Raw genomic sequence first — 14,570 nt, 5'->3', positions numbered from 1 at the left:
CGAAGGTGATCTCAGTTTTTGTTAGGGACTCGTATGACCCGTTTCCTTCACGTGATCCCCAAAGCTCCACCCTTTGTGAACACTCGCGTCAACCACAAGACTTAATTACTGCAAGTGGATCATATATTAGTTCAAACCTAATTCCGTTCGCTAAACCATAACAACGTAAGTACACATCTCTGTACTTCATGCAGTACAGGACCTCACTAGTGCGAGCTAAGAACAGAAAATGCAGTACAAATTCTAGTGACAGGGGTAGTACGTACGTACGTACGTTAAACTCAGCGAAGCTGGAAAGCTGTTAGTTCTTGAAGCCAAGCAAACGGAGATGAGCTCCGACTGGAGCGACCTGCTGACACATGGTTCCGGCAATGAATTCCGACGAAGGTCCATGTGTTCTCAGGTCGCCCCTGCCGGGCCTAATCTCCACCGCTTCTGATGATTCCATGAAGGAGAGTAATTCGATGCTCTTGTAGCTAGTCTCAGAGCTTGCTTAATTATAGGTGAGATCAGCTATAAATCTTTTAAAATTTTCACACAGGTTTTGATTAAATAAAAAAACTTTTCATACGTGTGTGTTGATTTAAACAATACTTTTAAATTCCGAATATTCGAGGTCTACTATAGATGAATTTTACCCTCCACATATTATCATTATTATTATTACTACTACTATCATTATTATTATTATTTGGTATTCTCAGAGCACGTACGTACGTATTTTAGCTTGTGAAATCTTCATTACTGAAACCAATAATTTGGTACAAATCTTGATCCTCTACGAAACTATACGACCATATTGATAGTGCGTGTTGACTGTGGTTCCACCATGGATGGATGATTGGCCCTGTAAGTGGTTTTTCTTTTAGTGCAAATTAGGAATGTGTACAATACACGGGGGTATGGTAAGTGTTAGATTTAGATTGTATCATAACCGCCTACTAAATAATCAACGATTGAGATTAAAAGTAGGGGTCTCTCCACTACTTTTTTGTAGCGGAGATGATCCAAATCCGAGGGGAAAAAAAAGGCGCTCTCTAGGATTAGTCGTGCTATTATAGTCAATAATCTAATGGTTACCTGTGTAGGTACAAACCATAGGCTCTTAGATCGTGCCTGGAGCTGAGACCGGGGCGAGGCTAATATGCATGAGCTTGGTTGTATTGTAATTTAGATGCGTTATGTAGGAAGCAACGCTGTTGAGATGGCCGAGTTGGTCTAAGGCGCCAGATTAAGGTTCTGGTCCGAAAGGGCGTGGGTTCAAATCCCACTCTCAACATCATTTAAATTTTTTATTTTAAATATTTTTAGATCAGAAAATTAAATTCAATTGCCTTGAGGGCACGTATGGACTATTTTAAAGTAACAACCCTCCGATTGAGATTACCTCTAATTAGGTGGTCGATTAATACAATATACTCCGAGTTAAATGAATGAGATTACCTTTGGGTTCTAAAGGTATATATGGTAATGATTGGAGGGAAGGAAAACTCTCCAATTACCATCTAATTAGAGATGGTTCAAACCCGATGACTTTTCCTCACTTAAGGTAGCATCAAAAAGACTCATTTGCCCTTAATTAATGAATTTAACCGTAAAAGGAATATTAGGTGATTCATTCAATTCAGTTAAATCACCAAATTGGTAATTGTAACACCATAACCAGGTTTTTGTTTTTCTTTTTTTCCTTTGACGATTTTTTGACATCAAAACTCCACCAATTCTGCAAATAGGCAGTTTTCATCGATGCCGTGAAAATTTGGAGGAAAATGTGATCACAAGCTTGCATGTGTGACATTTTCCCAAGGGATCACTGGGGCGATACGGACATGGCGATGCGATGAAAGTTATTGGGCTCTCAAATTAGATATGAGATTCAGAACTTAGGGTCAAATTTGGGGATAAAAATGAACTTAGGGTTTCTGGAAGAGAGGAAGACAAAGAGAATTTGAGCAAATACACCTCTAAAATCTCAGGCCAAATATCCGAATCATGTCATCTTCAAGCTCCCCAAACTCAAAAAAAAAAAAAAAGAATTTGAGCAACTAGGGATTGGGATCCTCTACTCATCATCAGTAGCTCCTAAAATTTGCTAATGCATCTTCACCTAAGCACAAAATGAAAGATGGTCCCACAAAATGAAAGGTGAATATGCATGATGACCAACTCATTATCCAATAGGAGGGGGGCACCTCACTTGTCCCTCTTACTGGTCTCATATTTTGGGTTCCTGTAGCAAAACTCATCTGAATCATGTCATCTTCAAGCTCCCCAAACCCAAAAAAAGGAAGAAAAAAAAGAAGAAATCTATGACACATCATGTAATCCCACCCATGATAGTTAAAAAAAGCCACAGCAGCATTATGATAACTTCAAAATTAAGTTACGCGGAGTCGCGTGCAATTTACCTGGTTATTTTTCTTCTTCGACAACAAAAAAAAATGTCTGATTGCCCATTTCATGAATTTGTAGTACCAAAAAGCCGTTGAAGAAATAAGAAAAATACGGAACTGATTAAAAGAAATACCAATTTGACAATCTAGCCCTACTCAATTCATGTTCGATTTTACGTTATCATTGACTTTTTGCTTTTTGAGGGAGCAATTACTTCTTGTTATTTTTTATGGAGAAGCGAATCACATTTTCTTCTTGAAGGAGATGCATGATTGATATATACATGCATGAAGATGAAGCAGTACACATTGAATGTGGAACTTGCATTGGAAAAGGAACAATAGGGCCGGGAGAGACGGATCCGTCCTTATTAAAGAAGAGCTCGTTGAGTAAATATTAAGTTAGTACATGAAAATAAGTATGAAAATAATTTAAGATATGCTCATCTAAGTAAGAAAAACTATATGATTCACTTTGTCCAATATTGGACAATTAGCTCCATTTTGAGAAGAATTCATGAAGCAGTGCGCTCATCTCCAAATCCATGTATTTTGCACTAAATCAAGAATATACAAGTATTGGAGTATATATGAGTATATCCCAAAATTATCAAGGAATGAGATGCATTCAAACTATTGGATTTCTTGGCATGAGGCTCCAAATTTTATCATAGTTTTAAATTACATACAAATATTATTTAATATCTTAAATTACACGGCAAGTAATTAACTATATTAACCATTGATTGTAATTAACTTAATATCTTTAATTATGATATACGCACTGCTTTAATTCCATATGTTCTCTCAACATACACTTCTCTCTCTCTCTCTCTCTCTCAAACCAAAGCCCAAAAAAGAAAAGAAAAAACCGATGAAACTTTGGTGGAAATGTTATCATTTGAAAGGAAAAACATATATTAATCAAAGGTAAAGAATTTAAAACTATTTTAGATTAACAATTAGTAAAAACAACGCACGGTTATATTATACAGATTATGTAATCTTTTACATAAGTTTAGGAGTACATTTGAAAGGAAAAACATATATTAATCAAAGGTAAAGAATTTAAAACTATTTTAGATTAACAATTAGTAAAAACAATGCACGGTTATATTATACAGATTATGTAATCTTTTAAATAAGTTTAGGAGTACATCACTTTTAAGCAGTCCAAATGCCCTGCCTGTATTTGATTCACCTTGCTCCTCTAACTCTTTAGGTCTTCACAGACTCTTAACTCTTTAGACCTTCACAGATTGTGATGATCCTCCTTTTTTTTATTCTGTTCTCTGAGAAATATCTTTTTGAGGAAAAGAAAAAGAACGTCTGTGACATATGTATTCCTTTTTCAGAGATAAGTTCCTATTTAAAGGGATCATATAGGTGGGATCTTATATGGATTTTTTTCTCATAGCTATTAGATTTAAACTCATCTAAATTATCTCTAAAAATCTTATCATTATCTCATAAGATCTCAAATCTCAACTATTATATCTCTTGAGATTTTGTAGATAACTTTAATTTAAATTTATAATTGCAAATATACTCATCAACATATTTGCAAAGAAACACTAGAGAAAAATCTATTTGCAAGCTAGTCCCTTTCTAGCACTTTTTTGCTAATAGGTCCTTCCACTATTATCTGTATTCCAATATAAGTTACAAAGACAATTTTATATATTTGCTGTCACTCTTATAACTTAAATTTAATTCTATATTAAATTAGATGTAATATATTCAACTAATATATTATTTATGTATTTGATAAATCTTTTATCAAATCACACAACCGGCTAGGTTTAACATAGTCCAATATAACCATTAGAATAACTTGGAATAGATAAGAAAATGAATTTGCCTTCACAATTTCCCCGTGGGTTTCATTCTCTTTATATAGACAATTTGTACAAGGTAGGGATTACAACAAATCCTAACAATCAGATCCTATATAACAGCCCAATCCCTACAATCAAGCTATGCTATGATTTACATGCCTATAGGATTGCTAACTACCTTGTTTACAATCCCTACAATCATGCTATGATTTACATGCCTATTCGATTGGGCTAACTACCTTGTTTACATTCCCCCTCAATCTTAACCATGACAAGGTTCAGATTGTGTCGTAGGCGATCAAGCATGTAGCGAGTGGCTGGCTTGGTGAATCCATCAGCTACCTGATCTTTGGAAGATACAAATCGGACATCAAGAGTGCCCAATGCAACCTTCTCCCTGACAAAATGGAAATCCACCTCTATGTGCTTCGTTCGTGCATGAAACACTGGATTTGCTGTTAAATAGGTAGCTCCAAGGTTATCACACCATAATACTGGTGGTCGCGGCTGACACACATCCAATTCTTTCAGCAAGGATTGTACCCACGTTGCTTCAGCTGTCCCATTAGCCAAGGCCTTGTACTCAGCTTCAGTGCTGGACCGAGATACTGTGGGTTTCTTGCGTGAGCTCCATGAAATCAGGTTGGAACCTAGAAATACTGCAAAACCTCCAGTAGACCTGCGATCATCCATGCAGCCAGCCCAATCGGCATCTGTAAACACACTCAGAAGTGTAGAGTTGGAGCGCCGGAGGTAAAGTCCCGTAGCAGCTGTTCCCTTGACATATCTTAAGATACGTTTGACTGCCTCCCAATGTACATCAGTGGGCTTGGAAAGATATTGACATACCTTATTAACGGCAAAAGAAATATCTGGCCTTGTTAATGTAAGATATTGCAAACCTCCTACCATGCTTCGATATTTGAAAGCATCATCATCATCCAGCACTGTTCCACAATCACGAGCAAGCTTATCTGTGACAGACATGGGGGTTGAAACGCTCTTACAATTCTCCATGTGAGCTCGGTGAAGAAGGTCAGAAGCATATTTGTGCTGCATCAAGGTGATTCCCCCTGAATTGTAGACGACTTCAATCCCTAGAAAATAGTGCAGCTGTCCAAGATCTTTGATCGGAAATGAGGAAGACAGGGCGCGCAGCAACTGATCAACTGCTGATTGAGAAGAGCCAGCAACCACGATGTCATCCACGTACACAAGCATGTAGATAGTGACGCCCCCATGATGAAACAGGAAAAGAGAGGTGTCGGCCTTGGAAGACTGAAAACCAAGCTGGAATAATCTGTCGCTAAGTCGTGAAAACCAGGCACGAGGCGACTGTTTTAGGCCGTAGAGCGCCTTTTGGAGTTTGCACACATAATGAGGCCGACGGGAATCCTCGAAGCCAGGGGGTTGCTGCATATAAACTTCCTCATCCAAGAAGCCATGAAGAAAAGCGTTGCTTACATCAATCTGTCGGAGTTGCCATCCTCGTGACACAGCTAGAGCAAGAATCAAGCGAATCGTTGCAGGCTTCACAACCGGACTGAAAGTATCCTGATAGTCAACGCCATATCGCTGAGTAAAACCTCGTGCAACTAGCCTCGCCTTGTGCTTATCAATAGAGCCATCCGGGTGCTGCTTAAGTTTGAACACCCATTTACATCCGACTATATTAACACCAGCCGGCCGGGGAACGAGAGCCCACGTGTTGTTCTTCTGAAGTGCTTCAAACTCGGCTTCCATGGCAGTGCGCCAAACAGGCTCAGCGAGAGCCAGTCGATGTGAGGTGGGCTCGGCGAAGAAAGCACGTCTGTTCGGATCATACCGAACTGTTCCGTCGGTGAGCTACTTGGGAAACGATTTTCCGGCACGACCACGTGTAGTGACACCATGTGGAGACTGAACAGGATCAGTTGGGACAGCAACATCGCTTGCAACAGCAGGCGCGGGCACAAGGTTGCCGGGTTCTTGGGCCAGTTGAGGCCCAGGTGCAGGAGGTGGTGCAGCATCGACGCGAGGCGGAGGCAACGTGGGTACAAGGTTGCCGGGTTCTTGGGCCAGTTGAGGCCCAGGTGCAGGAGGTGGTGCAGCATCGATGCGAGGCGGAGGCAACGTGGGCACAAGGTTGCCGGGTTCTTGGGCCAGTTGAGGCCCAGATGCAGGAGATGGTGCAGCATCGACGCGAGGCGGAGGCAGCGAAGATTCTGGACCGGGAGGCGGTGTAGCAGGTCCAGGTGTAACAGGCCCAATGCTGCATGTGCCCGGGACGTGAATCACAGGCGTGGGTATGAGCGCCGGTGGTGGTGGAGCTGCAGCTGCATTTGAGGTGTTAGACAACAAGAGCGATAAGTCATAATTTCGCATATGATCATTTACAATTACCGGTTCAGACTGAGGAAAGGAAACAGCACTGGACAAAGAAGATGGTGCGACTGAACAAGGTGAGGTAGCAAACGGAAAACGTGATTCATCAAAGATCACATCACGTGATATGTAGATCCGTCCAGTACTTTTGTCCAAGCACTTATACCCCTTGTGCATGGCACTATACCCTAAGAAGACGCATAGTTTGGATCGGAAGTCAAGCTTATGAGAGTTATATTTGCGAAGACTTGGCCAGCATGCGCAGCCAAAAATGCGAAGAAAGGAGTAATCAGGTGTTACGTTGAGGAGGCGTGTGATGGGTGTAGAGTTGTTTAGAGTACGACTGGGCATGCGATTGATGAGATAACAAGCTGTCAAGAAAGCCTCATCCCAAAACCGAAGAGGAAGGGAGGAGTGCGCAAGGAGAGCCAAGCCTGTTTCAACGATGTGACGATGCTTTCGCTCGGCCACTCCGTTTTGTTGTGATGTATGGGGGCACGAAACACGGTGCAAAATACCTGAACTCTGGAAATATTTATTAAGCCGGTGATACTCACCACCCCAATCAGATTGAACAGTGCGGATTTTGGAATTCAAAAGTCGCTCAACATGTTTTTGGAAATTATAAAAGATTTGTTCAACATCAGATTTATTCTTAATAAGATAGATCCAAGTATAACGACTGTAATCATCCACAAAACTTACATAATACTTAAAACCTCCAGTAGATGCTTGAGCTGGCCCCCAAACATCGGAGTGAATAAGCTCAAGTGGAGATGTGGTGACACGAACAGAATTATTATAGGGGAGTTGATGACTCTTTGCACGCTGACATGCATCACACACAGAGGACTCATAATCAAAAGAACAGTCTAATTTATTTAACTTCAAGATGGACCTAACAATTGTGGAAGTAGGATGACCAAGACGCTGATGCCATTGCGATGACGACACCTTGACACTGGACGATGCATGATGGGAAGTGGTGGAAGAGGAGCGGCTGGACGGCACTGGATAAAGACCTCCTCTGCTCCTACCGCGTAGAAGCGTTTTCTTCGTGGCCTTGTCCTTAACAAAGAAAGCATCAGCATGAAATTCAATGAAGACATTATTATCAGAAACAAGTTTATGAACAGAGAGGAGATGCTTATTGATATGAGGAACATGAAGGATATTTTTAAGAGCAAGAGGACGATCTAAACCGGAAATTATAGAATGACCAATATGGGAAATATGCAAACCTGCTCCGTTGGCCACTTGCACCTGATCCTTGCCATGGTAGCGCTCCTGGATGGACAGCCGATCTAGATCACTCGTAAGATGATCCGTAGCACCAGTATCAATATACCAGTTTGTGTCACCGTTGTAGCCTCCCGTGGTCGCACTGTTTCCACCACGATATTCATCTGGCTGATAGGAGTGATTGAACCTGTTGCGACAGTTCAACGCAATGTGGCCTGGGATGCCACACACTTGGCAGCGAGGGCCACCATTGTTCCTGCCACGGCCGCGGCCTCGTCCGCGACCACCACCGCCATTGCGGTAGTTATTCCTATGGTTGTTGTTGGTGGTGGTGTAGCCGTTGTTACTGTTGTTGCGACGAGGAGCGTTGGATTCCTGGCGCGTGACGTTGTTGGCGGATGACGTGAACTCCGCCGTGCCGCTCATCAGCGTGGCTTGGGTCTCATGAGAAATCAGATAGGAGTAGAACTCCGGAAGAGTCACCGCACGCTGATTGCTCAGCACAGTGATGGCGGTGAAGAGATCACTATGGCCCGGCCCCAGACCGGCGAGTATGTAGCCGATCACCTCTTCATCGGACATGGGACGTCCAATGTGCGCCATAGTATCAGCGAGTCCCGTCATCTTCTGATAATACTCTGCTGCGCTCATGTCGCCCTTTCTCGTGTTCGAGAGCTGCGCGCGGATCTGGATTGAGTTCCCGCGGTGCTGAGCGGAGAACATGGTGTGGAGTGATGCCCACAACTGGCCGGACGTGTCGATCTGACGGATGAGTTGAGGCAGAACGTCCTCTGTCATTGAGGACAGGAGGCCACCAAGAATGGCCTGATCCTGGACGATCCAGGTAGCACGGGCAGGATTCAAGACCTGCCTTGCATCGGTGTCGGTTCCCTCAGTCACCATGGCGACGGGCATCGGTGTAGTGCCATCGAGGTATCCAAAGAGCTGGACACCCCGTAAGATGGGAACGACCTGCGCCTTCCAAAGCAAGAAATTGGTGCGCGTTAGTTTGCAAGTGATAGCAGTAGCGATGGTGGAAGACTTGATGAAAGAAGACATGGTAGAGTCGCTCGGGGAGGAAGCCAGGATGCCGGAGATTTGTGAAGCGCTGGAACCCGTCATTGTGATGGAGAGGGTAGATTGGAAAGGCTCTGATACCAAGATAAGAAAATGAATTTGCCTTCACAATTTCCCCGTGGGTTTCATTCTCTTTATATAGACAATTTGTACAAGGTAGGGATTACAACAAATCCTAACAATCAGATCCTATATAACAGCCCAATCCCTACAATCAAGCTATGCCATGATTTACATGCCTATAGGATTGCTAACTACCTTGTTTACAATCCCTACAATCATGCTATGATTTACATGCCTATTCGATTGGGCTAACTACCTTGTTTACAGGAATAACAATATTCTTCATAAGATTACTTGTGGATTCCTTGTTAAGAACAACACATTTCATAAAATGTTTATGCAACCCAACAAGCTCATTTATAGTCTTTCAATTAGACATCAATGAATGAATGGCTATATCAAAGTTAACATGTCCACCATATAGATAATGATATTCTTTTAGGTCTAAGGACCACTTTACAAATTACAAGTATATCTCATATTTTCTTGACAGCAATAATTATTGAGAGGACTTGTTACTGATCCAATCCAACACATATACTTACTTATTATATATGTCCACGTGTTCACTTAGTAATCCACTATTATAAATGGTTGAGACAAATTATCTCGCAAATATGAGAGTGTAACAAATGTTAGTTTCCAAGTGAAATGCCCATCTTTTCGCTTAACAAAGAAGATTAAGATTAAGTGATTAGAAAACTTTGTCTCTATCTTTATGATTCATCGATCATCAGGGTCGGTCCTGAGCATTCGGGGGCCCTAGGCAAAAACTTGAACAAAAATCTTAAAGGGGCCCTCCTATATTCAAGATTTTTAAAAAAAAAATAAAGTGTTGCACCCAAGTAACTTTAGGGATGCCTACATAAAAAAATATATACAAATACTAAAATATATAAGATCAACAAATATTATAATTTATAAAATTATAAAATTACCTTGAAATTTGAATAGTTTAACTTCAAACAAATTTCAGATCAACACGCCTGAATCCTAAAAGATGCACTTTTATCTTTTCTTCCTATTCAATAGACAAAAACAAAGTTTGGACTTAAAGATTTTTTTGGGACACGATGCAATCATTTTAAGTATGGATCACTAGCTACTGATTTTCATTGTTCAGGTACCGCACTTTGATTATACAGCCTGTATGCATATTATGGTTTCTTGTTTCAATTGATTAATCACTAATCAGCAAATATACTAAGTATAGTCTGATTCATAATTTCATATATGTTATGCACAGATTCATACTTTGTTTATACAACTAATTCATGTATGTTAATAATGTTATGCACAGATTCGTGCTGTATAGAATCAATAACAAAGCAAAAGTATTATTAGGTCATGAAGTGATGAAACAAAGATATCATGCTATTCTAAGTATAGTCTGTTATCTGTATAGAATTATAGAAATATTCAATTATTCAAATATACTTATATACCTTGTAACCTTAGTCGCCGGCCAGAGGAGGCGCAGATTGCAGACAAAGACAGAGTCTCCAAAGGGCAAAGGCGCTGGCGGCAAGGTCGCGTTTGCCTTGCTGGTGGGAGGGACGGAGGGAGTCGCCGGAGACGGCGTCGTGGAGTTTGACGGCGGAGGAGCGGACTGCAGACGGTCCGGACGGAGTCGGGAAGAAGAAACGTCACTTCAGAGAGAATCAGAGAAGAAGAAGAGAGGTCGGCGATCAGACGGCCACTTCGGAAATCGGAGAGACCAAGGGTTTTTCGTTTTTGTATTTATAGCCTCTAACACTTTTGCATAAAAATCCTCTTACTTTTCCAATTTCCATATATATATATATATATAGCAGAATTTGACTCTCTGGAACTGAACTGTAATCACAAAAGCCCCAATTAACTTTGATGTGCAGTATTTATCTGGAACCCATATGATCCAAAAGGAGAAACCTCTATTGGAAGTTAGTTTTACTCACAATTAACCACCTCTCCATTTCTTTCTTTCCAGTATCTCACTCAACTCACACCTTTTGACTTGGGTCTTTTTATGTCCCTTCTTAACAAAAGTGCTTACTAGTCAAACTCAAGTCATGACATCAACAATCTTCACCTTGCCTGACAATTAAACCACCTTTGGGACTGAGTAATCACAAAACCTTGTTAACTTTGACATGTAGTTGTCTGTATGGAACCCATATGATCCAGGAGGTGACATCTCCATTGGCAGCGTAACTTTAATCATAATCAACAACCTGTTCGTTTTTTTCTTTTCGGTACCATACAAAACCATCTTTTTTTTTCCTTTCTCTTTATTGTCCTTCTTTCTTATGAGTATAACTCAAGTCATAACCTTACTAAACTTGTTTCTGTTTTTCAATTACAGTGTTTAGCTTCGACTCTGCTCAAAGGTTGGTGTCAATGCTAGATCGGGGGTTCGTGTTGACCAGCTTTGACAAGGATCCCACTTTAAGTGGATGAATCTGATGTGGCAATGGTGAACGCCAACTCTGATATACCATAGCATCGATGCCTATGTTGCACGGCTGGGGATGCGGACACAACACGGCATGTGTGCGGATAGGAATACGACAAATTGGTAAAAGATAGGATACGGGGACACGGCTATACATATACATATTGAAATCAATAATTCATATGAGATCGACATTGTTTTTCATTCACATATTACGAGAAGTTAAATCACTATAATATTATTATGTTTCTTTTATGTAGTAGACTAAATTGAAAAATTGCTTGTCTTTTGAGCTAGATACCCAAACGACCCTTTAAAATCATACTTACGAACTAAGTATGGGTTAAAAATATGTAATTATATATTTGAGAAGTGTCCAAGGAGTGTCGGACACGAACACAGATACAGAAAGTATCAGGCACGGATACGGGGGCCCATATGAACTGTTTGGGAAACAATTTCCTTGTGTTTTCATTTTTGGATTCGTTCAATGTGATTTATAGGCTTCTATACTTTCATAGCTGTATATTATGATATCTGAGAATGTTTATGCTTGTCCTTGCCATATTGAAGTTGGATCATGAATAATATGTTTATTATCATGTTTTTCCGATGTTAAGCAAAGTAGTTGATCATACTATTATCGATCTAGTTGCTCTTGTTTTATATCCATGTTGCTTAGAGCTTATGTCATGTGATGGCCTAGAATTCCATTACATTATGCATATTGATACTAGGAAACTATCATGGATTTTTAATGTGTTGGTACATTTATGATGTAACTTAACAACTAGGAGTATGCATGATTAGGCATCAAAATGTGGATTATACATGATAACGATGATTGCTATGTGTTTGAATATAAGGCGTGTCCCTCATGATACCAAATCAAGAACAAGTAGGATAAAGCAAAAACAAGTTATCGACTTGGGATACATTGCATCTAGTGAGTGTGGGCTCATGATCATCCACCAATCAAAACTTGATCAAGTATAAACGTATGATAATTCAGAAACCATGACCAAGTATTTGTGTATAGTAAGTCATGATTGACTTATGTTTGATGTTTGACGAGCATGATTAGGAGCTCTGGAAACCCAGTTGAAGAGGATAGCCATCCATGGATGTTCTCTATAGATTGAGTTGTTCGAGCATAGCGCATAACATATCATGCATAATTAAGTAATAAAAAATTCATGTATGTTAATTATCGAGGGGAAATGGATATCTATTAGAGAATATGCGGCTTAGGATTGCGTTTGAGCGCTAGTGCTTTAAAGGAGTTTATTTGAACAAAAACCAAGACTAAGTACGAACAAGATCAAGTTCCCTGTGGGCATTCCAAACACACATTACTAATAAAAGATTTCCTAACTAAGAGTTGATAAAAGTCATGTGATAGTTAATACACACTACGTGATGCATCACACTTGAGGATCTAGGCGCACTCGCTTATGATATTTGTTGTTGTACATTGCTGTTATTTTTTTCTATTGTTCATCCGTCAGCTATAGTTTTACTTCTGCTTCTGTGATGCATGTTTACCTGATCATGATGTATTATAAGCTACTACCATTATATATTCTTTCTTGCAATTACACAAGCTATGCATCCATAATATTTGTTACATAAGCATATACCATCCCTTCATTTTGCACACTTGCTAGACAGCCTCTTGATCGTCTTGGTCTCACACACTAGTTGCGAACTCAGAATCTATCATACCATATGTTGACACGCTTGCACCCAATAAGTCCTAATAGTAGGAGTGATGGACCTTCCAGTGTATCAAGCGTTCTTCTTGCTATCATCTCAGTTTATCTTATTGCTTCTTTTCCGCTTTGTGGACTAACTTTATGTACATATTACCTATTCTACTGATGTAGTGGAGTTTATAGCTTGTGGCATCTAGGTTTATGTATTTATTGTTGGACATCTATGTATCAGATTTGTGATACTTATCTATCAGCATTATATGTGGACTTGTTTAATATTGCAGTATTATATATTTGTTTCTGATGAATCTGTTGTGTTCATGTGATATTCATGTGATATTCTGTGATATTGTCTGAACGATGGATATTGTGATGTATGTATAGATCTTATATAGTCTTAAGTATATATTTTTGGGTGGAGTTTGGCCCAATCGGGTATATTGCTTAACATAGTCACGTGCTCAGAGCGAGTTAGTTGGTTCTGAAACCTGATAGCTACTGGGCAGTAGCCACTTAGCAGCTCCTCAGTGTTCTAATTGAAAGAGAGACCCTGTCATTGAGCTCTCTTTTGGTCAAATCTCACTTTTTTTACTTATATCAAATTTCTTATCTAGCAACCTCATTTAATTTGATTTGACACCCACTCACATTCCCAGTACTATTCTCATATTGGAAATACTTTTTACCTAGAATATAAAATTTAGTAGAAGAACAATTACAAAAGAAATTTAACGTCTCCAGACGTTAGAAACATTCATTCAAGCTATTTTATCTATTGTTGCTAATAAAATAGCTTTTACTTCTGATGTTTGTGAGTCTCTTAACCAAAATTATTACTCCGAGTCCTCATCCGGCTCTGTCGCCTCTCCTGTCAGATAACCCTCCAGGTTCCTCCCTGCAAGGGTGTATCTCACCTGCCGTGACCAGCTCAGGTACGTACTAGGTCCATCCAGCTTCAGATCGATGGTCGGAAGCTCCAACTTCTTCGATGGTTTTGTCGCGCTCTCACCAGCCGACAACTTCATTAGCTTCATCAAAGTTGACACCTCCGCGGGGTTCAACTTCTTGATGATCTCCTCCATCGAAAAAAACCACAATGATGGATCCTTAACATTGCTACTGGACAAGAAACGCAACAAAAGGTTAAAAGAAGGTTTTAACAGTGTTTCTGTGACACACATTCACACACATAAACAAAAGAATAAGTTGGAATAGAAACCCTAATCTTATTCATGAGATAACATGGGCTTATATAGGCCCCTACACACAAATCTTACAAATAACTTCCTAACTATATTAATATGTCAACACTCCTCCTCAAGATGAGCAAAAGATATCCACTAAACTCATCTTGTCACATCCTCTAATCATATCTACTGAGCTAAGTCCTTTAGTCAGACAATCTGCTGCCTGGTCCTTAGTTGGAACATGACTTAACTCCAGT

The 14,570-nt window shown here is 40.0% G+C and overlaps 1 protein-coding gene and 1 non-coding gene across 2 annotated transcripts; one reads left to right on the top strand and one right to left on the bottom strand.

Moving 5' to 3' along the window:
- On the top strand, positions 1,199–1,279 carry TRNAL-AAG. Its single transcript has one exon. It is a non-coding gene; the product is annotated as a tRNA-Leu (tRNA).
- LOC109838115 lies at positions 7,953–8,959 on the bottom strand. Its single transcript, XM_020406585.1, has 2 exons — positions 8,069–8,959; positions 7,953–7,979 (listed from the first exon to the last, which is right to left on the bottom strand). Exons 1-2 carry the CDS (start codon positions 8,957–8,959, stop codon positions 7,953–7,955), a joined length of 918 nt encoding a protein of 305 aa, XP_020262174.1.

The sequence above is a fragment of the Asparagus officinalis genome, chromosome 4 (assembly GCF_001876935.1).
Source record: "Asparagus officinalis chromosome 4, Aspof.V1, whole genome shotgun sequence".
NCBI lineage: Eukaryota > Viridiplantae > Streptophyta > Magnoliopsida > Asparagales > Asparagaceae > Asparagus > Asparagus officinalis.
This window is presented reverse-complemented; position numbering and strand designations above follow the sequence as displayed.

Excerpts from the sequence above, each read along its gene's own strand:
- LOC109838115 (XM_020406585.1), bottom strand. The coding sequence starts at position 8,959 with ATGACGGGTTCCAGCGCTTCACAAATCTCCGGCATCCTGGCTTCCTCC. Across the intron at positions 7,980-8,068 it reads ATGGTGGCCCTCGCTGCCAA|TGCGACCACGGGAGGCTACA; the intron begins GTGTGTGGCATC and ends TGGTGGAAACAG.